The sequence below is a fragment of the Colias philodice genome, chromosome 7, assembly GCF_061535455.1.
Source record: "Colias philodice isolate Cphi_HAF_F1 chromosome 7, ilColPhil1 Martin Lab GWU primary, whole genome shotgun sequence".
Lineage (NCBI taxonomy): Eukaryota > Metazoa > Arthropoda > Insecta > Lepidoptera > Pieridae > Colias > Colias philodice.
This window is the reverse complement of record NC_143092.1, coordinates 6,054,572-6,071,068: the sequence shown is the minus strand read 5'-3', so window position 1 is coordinate 6,071,068 and position 16,497 is coordinate 6,054,572. Positions and strand designations below refer to the sequence as shown.

General features: G+C 31.2%; 4 protein-coding genes across 7 annotated transcripts in view; 2 read left to right on the top strand and 2 right to left on the bottom strand.

The window, feature by feature from the left end:
- LOC149487096 (uncharacterized) overlaps window positions 1–5,893 on the bottom strand; it is a 49,870-nt gene extending 43,977 nt beyond the window's left edge. For 2 of the 3 annotated variants that reach the window (XM_089697340.1, XM_089697338.1), the window contains exon 1: window positions 5,324–5,893. In XM_089697340.1, coding sequence (XP_089553466.1) covers window positions 5,324–5,467 — 144 coding nt within the window. In that variant the 5' untranslated portion in view covers window positions 5,468–5,893. The remainder of the gene's footprint in view (window positions 1–5,323) is intronic. The other variant, XM_089697339.1, reaches the window with a different exon arrangement.
- A 657-nt stretch (window positions 5,894–6,550) lies between these two features.
- On the top strand, window positions 6,551–8,159 carry LOC149487095 (uncharacterized). Its single transcript, XM_089697337.1, has 2 exons — window positions 6,551–7,561; window positions 7,683–8,159. Exons 1-2 carry the CDS (start codon window positions 6,845–6,847, stop codon window positions 7,845–7,847), a joined length of 882 nt encoding a protein of 293 aa, XP_089553463.1. The 5' UTR covers window positions 6,551–6,844; the 3' UTR covers window positions 7,848–8,159.
- A 72-nt stretch (window positions 8,160–8,231) lies between these two features.
- APP-BP1 (Nedd8-activating enzyme E1 regulatory subunit APP-BP1) lies at window positions 8,232–10,042 on the bottom strand. Its single transcript, XM_089697336.1, has one exon. The coding sequence runs from the start codon at window positions 9,868–9,870 to the stop codon at window positions 8,266–8,268; it is 1,605 nt and encodes a 534-aa protein (XP_089553462.1). The 5' UTR covers window positions 9,871–10,042; the 3' UTR covers window positions 8,232–8,265.
- Window positions 10,043–10,324: 282 nt separating this feature from the next.
- LOC149487093 (transmembrane protein 185B) lies at window positions 10,325–16,490 on the top strand. 2 transcript variants are annotated; one of them, XM_089697335.1, is made up of 7 exons: window positions 10,325–10,553; window positions 10,638–10,814; window positions 11,442–11,649; window positions 12,074–12,203; window positions 12,612–12,715; window positions 13,279–13,402; window positions 13,864–16,490. In XM_089697335.1, exons 1-7 carry the CDS (start codon window positions 10,504–10,506, stop codon window positions 14,121–14,123), a joined length of 1,053 nt encoding a protein of 350 aa, XP_089553461.1. In that variant the 5' UTR covers window positions 10,325–10,503; the 3' UTR covers window positions 14,124–16,490. The 2 variants fall into 2 exon arrangements, with proteins under 2 accessions (XP_089553461.1, XP_089553460.1); XM_089697334.1 differs by having other exon boundaries at window positions 10,327–10,553; window positions 12,585–12,715.
- Window positions 16,491–16,497: the final 7 nt, after the last annotated feature.

Genomic DNA, 16,497 nt, shown 5'->3' with positions numbered 1-16,497 from the left:
CATCTCCCCAACATTACTTGACTTCGAGATTATGGCATACGTTGCATTTTTATTTGATACTGTCATGTTAGTGATCAATCTGATCTAGATCATCTGTGACATCGTAATTTATGAGCCTTTCACACGTCTTATAGAGTATCTTTATAAGTTATTCATTAGGTAATAGCAGGCCTGTTTTTTAGGGGGATTAATAATTAATTACGTGTATAAAACATCTATTATATTGAATTCTACACACTAATTAATTATAAACATTTAAATTATAGAAAAAAAAACGAATCAATTTTACATACATTACATTAACTCTACATTTTATAAAATGCAATAATCAATTAACAATTATTATTCCAAGCATTGCGAAAATAAAATATTATCCGAAGCCTTAACACACTGAATAAAGAACATCCACATTAAAGTTCATCGCAATAATCCTTTTCAAGAAAAAACGCAATCTGCGTCAGTGAAGGTACTCCATACTTAACGGCGTAGTACGGGACGCGGGGGAAAGCGTAGTGCCCTCCATTCTAGTGCCGCCACCCCCACGCGTAGACAACTTTTCAGAAATACCTACACACGCCCTGAATTCAATTTGCTAGTTACTGTCAGTGCAACGTACACAGGTTTTACATTTACGCTTTTATGAAGCTGGATTTTATCTCGAATAATTTGTTTAGACGCATTCATTTACAATTCTGTCTTCTACCATCCCATTTCAATTTATAAAGAGATTTATTTTATAATATCGTTTTAACTTGGAAATATGAAATAATTAAATGCGAAATATACTTTTTCCATTTTTGTGACAGTTTCGGTAATTTTTATATGAAGGGCAATGAAAATTGCGGAAAATTTGTTGAAGACGTTACCGTAAAAATGTAATTCACAGAAGTGTAATAAATTTTTATTTATTACACTTACTAAATAATTAATAAATTTTTATTTACTACAATTCAATTCAAATTGTTATTTATGCGAAAATAATAAATATTCATATCGAAAGATCTTTGCACTAAAAATGTCACCAGTGAAACAGTATCAGTAAGGTAAATGATGAGTTGTTTTTGAATTATTTCTCTGAACTTTGTACTCTTATTTATGTCACAAATAGAAAAAAAATATAAAGATGTGAATAAAAGCGACCATTGCATTGTTATCGACCGATAAATAATATTGTAGTACTGGAGTGTGTATAAACATACTTTTCGTCATAAAATTCCGTCTCGAGTTTATCTTTCCATTATTTATTTTCTCTTTATTTCACCTTAACAACAACTACACTGAGCATACGTTTCAGAATCCGAGATTTATTTATATAGGTACCCGTTATCAATAGCACTGTGCTGTATAGGTATGTAGAGTTTGCAGAACATTTGTTAAATTTTTTAATGAAATTCCTTTAGAGATAAAAAGTTAGAGCTACCGGTGATCATACATCATAAAGTGCCTATACACAATATATTAGAAATCGATTAGTCAATATAGTATTGGTTATCTCAGTTTCTGTGATCAGTCAAAAAATAACATCCAGATAATCGATCGCCTGTTCCAATAGCAGTTTATTGCGTGCTATGAACTCGACATTCCAAGATTAGGTGAAGCAAGTAAAATTTAATAACAAATTAAGAAAAACGTGGAGGGTGACCCCCAGACAGGCACAGATAAGATGTACTTCTGACGCAGTACTCCAAAATAGATAACACATTTGCGTCAAGCGCACATTTTTAAGCTCTCCAGTGTAAACGAAACGCGTGCTATAAGCACGAAATGGTTTCCTGGCAATTTATTCATGAAACCTATATCAGCTCATCACGCCACACAAACATGATTACTTTCTTAACGTTTTTAATAAAATAATTGAGTTCCACTGATAGCGTGTGATCAATGCTAACTTTAGCAACAGCAATTTACATAGCACTTAATGAGATCGTGATGAAGAAACATCTATCAAACGAGAGAAATTTTGTCTAAAATACACTTTCGACGGAATGCAACAGCAGTTAAATTGGTGGTACAATATTACTTTTAAAATTACTGACTAAAAAATAAAATACAGATAATAATAGACACGCGGTAGGTAATTTTAGTGGCAAATAATTATAAATTTCCGATTACACTGTTGACTGTTATTTTCAACAAATGACATGTCATTGAGTTAAACGTTTTCAAAATAGCCGAAGGGAAGTTCAACATTATCTATATTACAGTACACGTATTTGTTGAACATCGGCCATCACCTTGGCGCTAATGGTGAACACGGAAAAAAAAGCCAAATAATAAAAACAAAGAGGTGCGTGCATCCAAACGCAAGGTCGATGCCGTGGTATTTCTGGACGCGGCAGCGATTGCGACCGCAGCCAACTGTGAACGGACTATGGTGGATAGCTGATTGATGATTATGTAGCCCGAAATATTTCGCAGGTGCTATCATTAACCAGTTGTGACAAATTACTCGATTACTGATGGTGACTAATATTCGAAATCCGCATTCAATATTATAAACTAAACTTAAATAGACATGTATAAATTAATATTATGATATATTAATTACTTTCGAGGTCTACAATATGCATATTTCGTGTATGTACCTATTATAAAATATAAAAAAAAAACACAGAGATAGATTCAGCTTGCCCCTTTACGAATGATCTTTGATTTCCGCCTCAAAAATCATTCACTATCCTTGACCATATTTGCATACGATCAAGGTTTCGTTGTTTCTACCACATGCTATCATAAGTACCTACATATCGCGCACTTACAAAGACGGATTTGCGAAGGCCGAGGACGCTCTGTTATTTCGGTGCATTGCATTCATTGATCACGCGATCCTCGACTTTCTAAGCAAACGAGAATCCAGCAGATGTATCTGAATCGCCTCTCTAATTAAACATAAATCAAAGTTTGAAACGAAAGTGTAGTCGTCCATTTGAAACGCAGCGGAGTGAGTCATTCAAGACGACGTCGGTATTCGGCCAACGACCTACTTCTTGGGTACACTCGCACTACTTTAAACTACTGTTGTCTAGTACCTGCAGGCTATTAAAACATTTCAAATTATCATCTATTAAGACATATGAACTCATCTGATTCAAACAGACATCGTGAATTGGAAGCGATTAATTCGATAAAATCAATACCTAAATTAAAATGATCGAAACGAAAATTTCATATAGATTAAATATTATGTGCTTGTGAATTAATTGTAATTAGTTTATAAACGAAAACAGGCGATTTTAAAAGTGTGTTCTTACTTCTTACATGGTCCTTGTCTTTTTGTTTCTCGTTTGCCAAATCTTTAAAAACATACTTGATACTGTTAGTTACAGTTTTACTTATTAAAGCAGCGCCTGTAATAAATCGTTTTCCAATCTAATCAATTTTGTTGAAATATGTCCCATTTACATCATAACGGATGGCACTTAATTGGAACAGTGGTACACGTGACGAATTCAAACAGCTATATAAATTAAAAACAAATCAATTAATTTGAATGCAAGGCACACGTTTTACATTCATTTGATCCATGATTATAAAGACTACATCTGTTTCTTATTCTTCTCTGTACTATTGTAAACTTAACTTGTATAACTACCGTTCGATTCTAAATACTACAATCTACGGCATACTTACGTTGTTTGTAGTAGAAATGAAAACGGAGATATTTTTCTTTTAACTGAATATGCAGATAAATTGATAGACTTTAGATTATTATTATTTCTTATTCTTAAGGACGCAAAAATTAACTAACAAAGATGACCCTTTGTCCCTTCTTCACGCCTCAACCACTGAACGATTTGGATGAAATTTGGTAGGTACAGCAAGTTGTACCAAATTTGAGGAAACGAGGAGCAAATTTGAGGAAATTAGCAGACCTGATATAGGATAGGTTTTATTCCAGAAATCCTAGGGGACCATAAACTATGAGTGCTCTTACTTTTCGCGAGCGGAAATCTGCCTGCTCGTGGTTGTTGGTTGATTTTAAATGAACATTGCACAAAATCGATACGGGAATGGATGGATACCCAATATGTATAAAGTACATTATAATAATAATTAAGAACGTTACTTAGGTATATTACCATTTATAGGTAGTGATAATGAATACGATTAAACTACCTCGGTATCTTGCCTACTCGGCAATACCACAGGCCGCAGTCAACACCACCAAATTATCTACAAGTGATCTACAATCTAGGTACAATATAAAATATAAATAACTAGCTTTCCGCCCGCGGCTTCGCCTGCTTTGTCTAAAACATAATAAATTATATACTAAAACCTTCCTCTTGAATCACTCTATCTATTAAAAAAAACCGCATCAAAATCCGTTGCGTATTTTTAAAGATTTAAGCATACATCGGGACATAGGGACAGAGAAAGCGACTTTGTTTTATATTATGTAGTGATTACTTTCGGTAAACTAGGTTCCTAATTCCTATGTACCTAGGTAGGTATATGATTGTTTTTATTTATTTTTACACAGCATTGGCCCATTTGTTAGTAAAGTAGGCACAGTGTCTAATAAAAAAAGGTTAAGTTATTTTCATTATACTTACCTCATACCTACGTAGGTACCTAGGTATAGAAATAAAAATGGACATAAGACAATCTCTGCATTTTTGGGAAGTCGGTAAATGGATATGTAATAGGTAACTATGTATATTGCATTGCTTGTGAAATTAATTAATAAAAATGTATAGTAGGTGTTTTTCTCGGTAGGGTTTTTTTCATAATTATGAACTTTTTATCATCATTTTGATTCTCGGATGGAATAAAATAAAAAATACGTCATGATGAAACGCGAAAGCGAAACATTAAAGTGGTGTCCTTGAGTATACGTATTTAGGTATTACCTACCGGCTACCGTCATGAATGGACTTTAGAAAAGAAATATATTATACCTACCTAAGATATTGGTATTTCAGCGTTTCGTAAAATATGATTTGTATAGAACCTTATATGAATTTAATGTCTGTTTGTTTGTAAACACGTCGACAATGGAGTCATCGTTACTATAGTCTGATGGTTTTAATATTTAGTTACCTAATTACTATCAATAATGAAACAGTATTTTCTTAAGTAATAGGTATCCTTGTTTTTCGAATTTCTCATTTGTTCATAACAAATGCCGCATAAGCTTGGTATTTTAAAGCGATAATAATCCAGAAGCATTTGTTTTTGACGTGTTTTATGTATATACCTATACCTACTGAATTTGTTCAATGAGCTTATTCGATGCTTACTGTAGGTATTCTAAACATAAAATATGGAATACATAAAAATTAAAAACTTCATTCACAAGTTGCTTATAAATAAATCTTACCTCAGTCTTCGTTATTCGATGTCGGGCTAACTTAACGACGGCAAAATTTCCCTTGCCAATGGTTCTTTCTATATCATAAAAGCCCACCCTGATGGAGGTTTTCGCAGGACGTTCCCGATCCGCCATTGCCGATTTTGAAATCATTTAACTTTATGTAGATCACTTTAATAAATCTTTTTATTCAGAATAATGTTTAAAGAATCCTGATTTATTACTCCTACTTAACCATAGCAATACTTAAATTTATTCGCACTAACAAAGCTTCTTTCACGTCTTTAATTTCAATATAATATAAAATTAAATTATAATGTTTATGCAACACTTCTCTTTTACAAATTGTATTTATGATAATGTAATGAGCCGCACGATAACGTACTGTTATGACAGGATTTTGATATAAATTATAACAGACACACAGTTATTTTTATAACATTGTTCACATTTGTGATATATGTAAAAAAATATTTACAAATTTACAGATTATCGCGCAGAGGCGGCGCGCGTATCGTAAATCGCTAGGAAAACATCACGCCGCCGCCTCACCGGCTGTCAACCGGATACTAAACCTGAAAGTCGATTTAACAATCGATTTCGAGTCTCGAATCGACAATCGAGAATTATGATACGAATAAATCGAAACTCATCGCATAAAAAATAATCATTAGATAAATAATGTATATTTTATTTACATATTTATTAACTGTACCTATTTGGTATGTTTTTCCATTTACCGATTAAATGATAGACCATATTATTGTCATTATGTAAATAAAAAGTTGTTATGTAAAATGCACAGCAAATATTATATTTTTAATAAATTATAAAACAATGTTATTCAAGTTAAGCTTTTTTGATATTTTTAGTTCAGTTTGATTCATTTTGGTCTTTTTAAAAAACAGTAAGAAAATTACGATGATTATGCACAATTTTTTATTACAACTATGTACTATAAAAATCTAAAAATACCTGAATTATGTTAAATACCTGAAAAAGGTTGCGGTTTAAAATTACATTTGATTCAGTAAGTTATTTTGCAATAATTAATTTTTAAAAATCTATGGATCTGTGATACTCATTTATTCGTCTGTGTATTCGACGATTTTTTTATTATTTTTATTACTAGCAAACCAAACAAACTATAGTCTATGGTTGAAAGTAATATTATATGGCTACACATCCCTTTTTTGCAATGTGTTACGTAGTAACTAATACTTAATCTGTGGCAATGTGATTGTGGAAGGCTCAAACTTGGACTTATCGAAAATTTTTACTAAAAGCCACGAAATATTTTCATCCCATTTTTATTTACTGTTTATTAATTAACTCAAGTTTATCCTGAAAACAAGAATAGCCACTGTCACGTTCCATTTGGAAAGTGATTAATACTGAACACCAAGATGTCGGTGATACTCTTCTACGATTTTGACAAGAAAATATTTGTATAGGAAAGGCTTTTGTGTAATTCATATGAGCTTAACATCTTTGAATGTGTAAATAATATATAGATAGATAAACTGCAAGATGAGTCAGCTCGCAGAGGAAAATGTACAGAATATAAGAAGCAATCAAAAGTGTTCGAATGTGAAAAACAAAAATAAAAAGTCCAAAGATCCTTCTGTAGTTCCCGATGAAGAAAGTATAAAAGTAAGTGAAGAGAAATTAAGCGAAGTGTTAACAAATGCGCTGAATATAAATCATCACAATAACCTAACGAATGGTACTAGCGAACATTCAAAATATGATATTCTGAAATCTAACTTAGAACCTCTAGCACAAGAAGCAGCTCCATGTAAAGAAACTTGTGTAAATAGTGTACATTGTAGTGATTTATCTCAAAAAGCAAATAATGAAAATGGTTCCTCTGAACATGAGGACAGTAGATGTTCTGTGGAGGAAACAATGAAGCATAAAGAGAGCTGTCACCAACAAGAGCAAGAGAATGATGGTGACATTGCTATAATATCATATGAATCAGAATTGCAAATGCCAGAAATTATGAGACTTATTCAAAAGGACTTGTCTGAACCATATTCTATCTACACTTATAGATATTTTATACATAATTGGCCTAAGTTGTGCTTTTTGGCAATTCATGAAGGAAAATGCATAGGTGCCATTGTATGTAAGTTAGACATGCATCGCAATGTTGTGAAGAGAGGCTACATTGCTATGTTGGCAGTTGATAAGAGATATAGGAAACGGGGGATTGGATCGAGACTTGTCCAAAAAGCAATACAGGTAATTTATTTATTTTTACAAAGTTATCTTTTTGCATTGTGTAAAACCTAAATTACATGGTAATTGATATAAGAATGGGGACTTTATAACCTATAAATATAATTTTATTTCTTAATTTCAGGTTATGATTAATGACAATGCTGATGAAGTTGTGTTAGAAACAGAAATCACTAACAAGCCTGCTCTCAAACTATATGAGAATTTGGGTTTTGTGAGAGACAAGCGCTTATTTCGATATTATCTTAACGGAGTAGATGCGTTGCGATTGAAACTTTGGCTCAGGTGAAAATCATAGTCATCCTATTGGATCTCTTAAATGTTGTGTTGTATGAACACTGCTGTTTCACAGGTCAATATATGTTAACAATACACTGTTATTTATATTGATACCTACTGCATCTGCCATCTGGATTTTAGCCAAAAATATTTTAATACAATTTTTTATTTTATTAGTCATGTGGTTTGTTTTCTTTTTGTATTTTTATGTTTATAAAATTGTTAATGAAAGTGTCTGTATTTCTTTGATGTTTTATCTCAATTATATATAAATTATATCTGATAAATTACCCTATATGAAAATACACAACTTTGAAGAATCGCAATGTATATTTATTTATAACCCTAAGTTTGTATAGTTAATTTTAGTTCTGAAAATAAAATTTCATCTAAATTTGTTTAAGTTTATTTATTATCACAAACCATGTTTAAAATGTAAATGTTGCAGTGTTAGTAGATGCTCCATCATAAATAAAAGTATTGTTAACAGGATTATATTGCTTAGTAACTAATTTAATGGCTTCATGCGCCACACAACCACCCAGAAATGCAGATACACTGTGAATCTCGGCTCCTCCATATCTACACATCTCATGAATATGGTCATCTTTTGGGAACGGAGAACAAGAGATATCACTTAACAATTTAGACACACAGTTTTTTAGTATAGAAATATCACTCTCAGGTTCCCACTCGCCAGGAGCTCTGCAATGTTCGGACCGAAACATGTCTGCTGCTCTTAGTAGAATATAATGCACCATCATAACATCAGGTTCCTCTAAATGTCTTGCAATATAAGAAGCAACCGGGCTCCCCAACTGGTACTCCAATGCAATATTAGATCCCTTTATTAAATGTAAGTCATGAGCGTGCCTACAAAAGAGTTTTACTTCAGCTTCACTGATACTATCACATTGTAACTGGGATACAATTTGCTGCACTTTTCTATACACTACTTCTGCATCTGCAGAAGCTTGAGTTCGATAGATATTCTGTAACTTAACATAATGTTCTGTGGAAGCAGTCATGTCTGGTAGCACACCTCTCAGAGGCAATTTGCCTTTACCATCTGCTTCCACAAATGCTCTTAGAGCTGAGCACATTATCCAGAAGGAAGAACTCTCCTTAGTTAAGTTTATGGCTGTACTGCTGTAAATCAAATCTTGAATTTTTACTGGTAAAAATGTTGGTACCAAAGCTGTATTTACTGCTCTTATTGCCTCTTCAAAGTTTTCTTCAACAATAGGTACACCATTCTCATCTTTTCTGATAAATTCTTGAATAATATCTTTTATTTCATTCTTTTCTTTCCTACTCATTGGCCATCTGTCTTTGTTGATTATTTGCCATTTCTGTACAGCTTTGTATAAAATGACTATCCAAGGAATATGACCATGATCTTTCAGATCAAGACTATCAATGTCAATACTATTAAGATATTCTAATAAGTTTGGGAATGGGACATCTAAACGTAAGTCCATTTGTTCATTATCTGGATGTGTCTCAATAACAGCATGCTCCTTAATTTGTATCCTAAAAGATCCCAAAAATCCAACAGATCTACATAAAATAAAAGGAATGTTAATCTCCCATAAGTGCTGTGACAAATCTTTAATAGTTTTCTCACTGAGTGATGATGCAATTACTACACTAAAAGCTTTGAAAAAATCTGGATTTTCTTTTAAAATTTGATCTGGTGGTTCTTGTACAGAGTGACCTTGCACAGCGTCATTTAATTCCAAAATCAAACGTAAAGTTTCAGATCCCCTATTTAATCCCTTACTTGTGACTTCTAGAAAAAAATTACTGCCAATATCCTCGTCACTCACAATGTTATCATCCACAATTGTAATGGCACCCACGCCAGGTAGAACTATAGATTTCAACACCTCAGTGCCTAAGGCATTTGCATTTATAAGACAAATATGTCCATTTTCCAGTGCTGCTTGCCCATGATCACCCCAAAGACGAAGTTGCCGGTCATATTGTTTGGTTTTTTCGTTTTGCTCTGGTGATTTCGGAGAAGATGCCATATCTGGATATTGAATTAGTGGGTTTTGATAAATTCTTAATTTATTAAAGATAGTTTAAATAATCAATACACATATAACAATAAAATAAAAATACTTTGAATTTGCAAATCTGCAAATTAACATTTGATGTCTTTCCAATACATAAACTGACGTCTGACAATGACAAATTGACAATTGACGGCTGATCAAATTATAAAAGTCAATCTATTTATTTTTTTCTAAGAGAAATGACCTGGTAACGAGACCTTTAAACCAAAGTCAATGTTTACTTACTGAGACTATATAAGTTGAAATACGACATATATAATGTCTTACTATTAGCTGGTCTAGTATTCTTATCTACAAAGTTGGAATTTTGGAGTCGAAAGCTTTTATTTCATATAAAAACTTTACCTAATGATCTAAGTAAAAACTACAATTATATTGTCGGTTGTCAACTGTCAACTCAGTCTGTCGTCTGTCACCGTCAGTTTTTGGCAGTAAAAGGCAATTTTGTTGAAACTGTGGTTGAAACTTGAAAGTAGATACGATCCCAATTAAAATTTTAATTTCCAAATACATAATACAAACGCAAAAAAACACTTCAAATTGAAGTGACATGTTATTGATGAATTTCTCAAGAACTTTAAACGAATGTGTATGGAAATGAATTTACAGACATTATTTCAAGATTTTAATCCGAGGTAATTATATTTTTTGTGTTAGCTAATATGTACACAACAATATATTAATAATATTACAGTCCTAATTTTACTGTTTCATTTCAGCAAATTTGTTGTTCATACCTGTTTACTGATATTCACTGCGTTATTGGCTTTAAAATTAGACAATACAATAACATGGTCCTACTGGGCTGTATTTACACCAATATGGATTTGGAAATTTCTTGTAGTTCTTGGTGCTACGGTGGGCACATATGTTTGGTGGCAATATCCTCATTTCAGGTATGTTTATAGCATCACACTACTAAAATTTACAAATTCCTTTCTTGTATGAAACCTTTGTGGTAACAACTAACATAAGTCATTTAGAGCTTTGTGAGTTAAAGATGATTATTTAATATATTTTGAATTACATACCAAGTAAAGCTATAAATTAATTGCTGTTTAATATTTAGGTCAGCATGCATTATTTAAATGCAATAACAATAATGACGTTGTCTTTTCGAAATTATGAAAGTTTAAATTAATAACTCAGGCCCTGGAATCACAGACACAATAGAAAACCTATTGTGTTGTGGACTGATCGGGCCGTTCGGGGCTCAATGGGTTAAAGATAAAAAAATATCTATAAAAACTTGGTTTGTGGTCTACAAAACCAGATACAAAAATTATGTATTAAATGTTGATAATAACTAGATATTTTCATATTCATTTTTTGTTAAAAGTACAACAAGTACAAAATATATTTTGGAATTAAAATTTACAAGGCTTTTTTTTCTAATTACAATTTCATTCAATTGATGGGAATAAAGATGTTGAGGTTTTTACTTTTAATTCTGTTATGCTATTAATAATAAAAATGCATTAATATTAAACACCAAAAATGTTAAATTGTTATATTTTTTACAGGTTAGAAGGTGAAGCCTACATTCACTATAAGGCAATGCTTATAAGCCTGGCCATACATTTAATATTACTTATGTTTGAATTACTTGTATGTGACCAGCTAACAACATATCGACATGTCTGGATTCTTGTTTTTATACCGTTAATCTTTATAAGCATAGTCTCAATTGCTATATGTATATGGTGCGTTAAACATGATCGCAGTTATGAGGTATGAATCCATATTTGTAAAGAAATTATGTATTTAATATTGCATTACTTAGTTTATGGTACTGTTTGAATATGGCACTATCTTGTAAATATAAATAATTCATAAAAATGATGCAATTTATCACACAAGTTGTATGTTCAATGTGGTTGGGAAAAACAACAACAAAATAATAATCTTCTTTGGAACTGATCTCTTTGTGAATTTTGAAATAAATTTGAATAAGGGTAATTAATAAGGCATTCAATAATAGTTACTTTTTCACACAAAAAAAATCATACACATGCATTTATTAAATTTTATAATCATTCCAATAAATACTTTGTATTTTTTCAACTAAAACAAAACAAACATTTATTTTAATTGAAATATAATTACATTTAAATTAGTCCTTGATTTAATTAACTTTTTTGTATGTTTGTTTCAGTTGGAACTTTTTTGTGCTGTTAATATTTTGCAATTTATATTTTTGGCATTGAAATTAGATGACTTCATCAACTGGTCATGGGAAGTTGTTTTTGTCCCACTCTGGATACTGATGTGCCTCAGTTTAGTAGGTGAGATAAATAATGGACTTATTTGCACATTTTTTGTTATTGTCATGACAATTTTATAAAAAAGTTGGGATATCAAGAAGGGCATGGACTGTATTACTCAATTAAATGCAACATTAAACAGTTATTTTGAATATTTCATAGCTCTTACTTGCTTTATATTCTTCGTAGTGCTTATTTGTTACATTTTAGCAGAAACACTTTGATCAGTATAATTTGCTAAATATAGTCAAAGCTGTTTCGTTTCTACAAAAAATAACCGTATGTAACAAGTCTTAAAATAATTTTTTTTTTAATTGTCTCACATTTTTTGTTCAAATTAATAAATCTCCGCTAAAAATAGATAATAAAATGTCTATTTAAATATATTTATGTCTGTTTTAGGTGTATTATACAGCATAGTGTTTGCAGGGATTATGCTCAGGGCACCAGAAGTGAATATACAACAGCGTCGAACGAGTTTCAACTCAGCACTGGCATATACTTTCACTGTGGTGCCGATTTTGGTCTTTCAGGTATGTATATACTAGATATATAATCTTAATATATATAAATATCGTGTCACAATGTTTGTCCTCAATGGACACTTAACCGATTATAATAAAATTCGCACACCATGTGCAGTTCGATCCAACTTGAGAGATAGGATAGTTTAAACATGTAGGTACCATGGGCAAAGCCGGGGCGGACCGCTAGTTATTTAATAAAACTGGTATGAACTAGTTTTTAAGGCATTCTAAACTGAGTTTTGTTAAATGTCTTGTTGTGTTAGGTAATACCTTTCCAATGTTATGTAATTGTCGTGTTTTTTGTTTGATTTGTGGAGTGATATATTATTTTTATATAAGTGTTAAGTAAAAGAAATCGGCTTCTCTTTTATAAACGCAATTTGAAATTTAATTTATAATTAATATAAGTAATATTAAAAATCTTACTTTAAGGTACACCTTAGTGAACGCAGATTCGAATCTTACTATGTACAAGTTAAAATTAACTTTTGCCTAATTTTTTGTAATTTCATCTATTCAACTCCTTTATTTTATGAAAAAAACATTCTTATCGAACATTTACTTACCAGGTACTATTTACAAACAAGTTGGACGATGGTTTATCGCTCTCATACATCGTGGTCGTCAGTCCGCTGTTCGTCACATATGCAACACTGATTATTATGTCATTCAGTTCAAAAGGTGGAAACAAATGTGAGTAAATCTTTTTTGTAGTTTTTAAATTTATAGTAGAATTTTCTAGAATACATGTCTATCCATACTAATATTATAAATGCGAAAGTAACTCTGTCTGTCTGTCTGTTACTCAATCACGCCTTAACTACTAAACCAATTTGCATGAAATTTGGTATAGAGATATTTTGATACTCGAGAAAGGACATAGGATAGGTTTTATTCCGGAAATCCTACGGGAACGGGTTTTTCCTTGAAAACGCGGGCGAAGCCGGGGGCGGAAAGCTAGTATATAATATTTTGATATTTGATATATTATGAAATACGCAAAATTATAAATTTTAACTTTAACGATTGCCATAAGTAAGTTTTTTAACAGACCAAAATAAATATCAGTCTTATTTCGGTTATAACAAATACTTAACAAATAAGTGCTCGAATTTTACCATCCATGTACTGTCTACATCAAAAAAATATTTCAGGGTGGTTCGGTATACGCAAAGACTTCTGTCAATTCCTCCTATCGGTATTCCCGTTACTGCAAGAGTATGCAAACATAGCGTACAATAATAACGTGAATCGTGGCTCAAACGGTATTCCAACCGAACCCCCCATTAACCAGGAACCATACAGGGACGACGCTAAAAAAGTTCGAGAAAGTAAAAAGTCCCATAAAAATCAAAAGAAAAACGAAGCCATGAAACCAGTTGTTCCAGTGACCAGTATAGATATGCCCGATTGACGTTTCCCCACTTCGTCTATTGTTGTCAAACGTGTGTTCAATTTCTTGTAATTTGTAAATAATATGCTTGTGATGAAGCAATACGATTGTTAAGTTTGTAGCGCGTTTACATAGATTAAGTAGGTGGTTTGAAATTACATTGGTGTAAGAGTTTTTGGGCTTTACTACACTGGAGTTTCACAAATATGTACGAATTAAAAACACTTTGGCCGTTCTTGCCATGTCCTACGGTCTCTAAAACATAACTTTAAACACAAGATTCAATTTTCAAGAATTAAACTCATTTGAAATTTCTTCCGATTCTCATATTGTCATAACATCAACGGCCAAGGGAAAATTAATAATCTCATTGCTATTGTTATAGAGCTAGATCTCAATTTGTGATTAATTCAGCAATGGTTGTAAATAAAATTAAGCAATACAGTGAATATAATGTGTTTACTTTATGTAGTGAAGCTCATATAAAATCACTAGGTATGTCATAAATATTTTTGTATTTTCAAGAATTAATATTATCATGTTGTTAACTACATCAATTTTAACTCCGATGTATTTAAAGTTTGTGAAATAAAATTCAGAGGTGCAAAAAAAGCAATTGAACGATAGTTTTTATGTGTTATATAAATAATAAGCAATCATAACTAGGTTTTGAAGTAGACAAATAGTTGTACTTTTTGTTATTTTTCTATTACTCAATCTTCCATTTTATTTAGTTGAAAATTATTATTTTAAGAGTATTTGTTTTAAAATTTTTACACGGCTATTTTGTTTTATATTATAGAAAAATTAGCAATAATATTTCACACAAAACTTCATTTAAGAGCTTAATATGTATATTGCAAAAATAGTTCTTATCTATGTATACGTAGAGCACAAAACGCCTTATAAGTAGATAGATGATAAAAATTAGACGGGAAAAAGTGGGTTGCGATATTTTGATAAGATAAAACGTGCTGATCTCTCAATTACTTTCTAAATGTAAAAAAATTGGATACGACAAAATTATTTCTTTAATAATTAATTGGCCTAAAATGTGTGTTATTTGTGTATCTTTTGTTCATTTCTATTTGTCATAAATCAAAATAATTATTCGATGTTATTTTATCCGCTGTTCGTGACAAAGCACAATAAATATTTGCGTTCCAAAAAGTATTCCCACTTGCGGATGAGAAGCGCATAGACAATCATTTATTGTCTGTCGTTTTGACATGATACATGAGGCACGAGTATTTTTTTTATTAGGCCACATTTGTTAGAATTGTTTCCATATCATTCATATTAATATTTTTTCAGCATAAAAGTTAAATGAATAAATTGTAATGTTAAAAAATCGTCTTGTAACATATCTAGGAACAAGAACTATATGAATTATTTTCTCTAAAAAGTAGCGCTACATTTTTAAGCTACCTACATAAAATGCTTTAATATTTGTCGATCTTATAATATCAAATGCAATAAAATTACTACGCATATAAATTTTTCACGTAACTACGCTAATTATAAGAGATATTGGTACCAATAAAATTAACAGTGTTGACATAGAGATACGTAAAACAACTGTTATGTTACTGTATACTTACATAATAAAAATATTAAATCATAAGCTTATCTACATAAAGGGTGCTCTAATATTTTTCTACCCAACATGTAATAAGGGTGCAAGTTTATATAATTTATAATAATATGTTGCGGTATTTAAATAATCGGTTGTTATTGAGAAAGAACGAGAAGTGAAAAAGAATATGATTTCTGTTCAATACTTTGAAAATATAACTATGTTCATCCAAATATAAATAATACATGAAATATAAGACCTCACTTCAGAAATAAATCATCTGATTGTTAACAGCTATAGAAAGCATTTTCTATAGGTACTATTTCACAAATCCGTTACGTAGTAATTGAAATCGTATTAATCAATTCTTTATTCTATATTTTTATAGAATTTGTAGGTAAAGACAAGCAAAAATTTTACCGCCTTGCTAACGTTTGTACCTTATCTTTGTACCTACCTAAATATTTGTGTTTAAATTTACATTATGTACCTACTCTCCCATATGTAAAATATGTGTATTTTTGTTTTTTTTTCTTCCAAACCTAAATTAAGTGTCTAGCAGGTGCATAAAAACTATGTAGATATTTTTTAATCCTAGATTAAGTATCATTGTACAATTAAACGTAGATTAGATACTGACGGAGTTTGCAAGTATATTTTGCATAACAATGAAATATGAAATACTGTGATATACTCTTCCTATTTCGCTTTTCAACACAGATGGGTAGCATGTTATTTTGTTAAACTACTGTTTATTTATTCTTTTATTGTTTCATGGAAAATAAAAGTGTGCAGTTGGTTAAAGCGTTAAACGTGTTT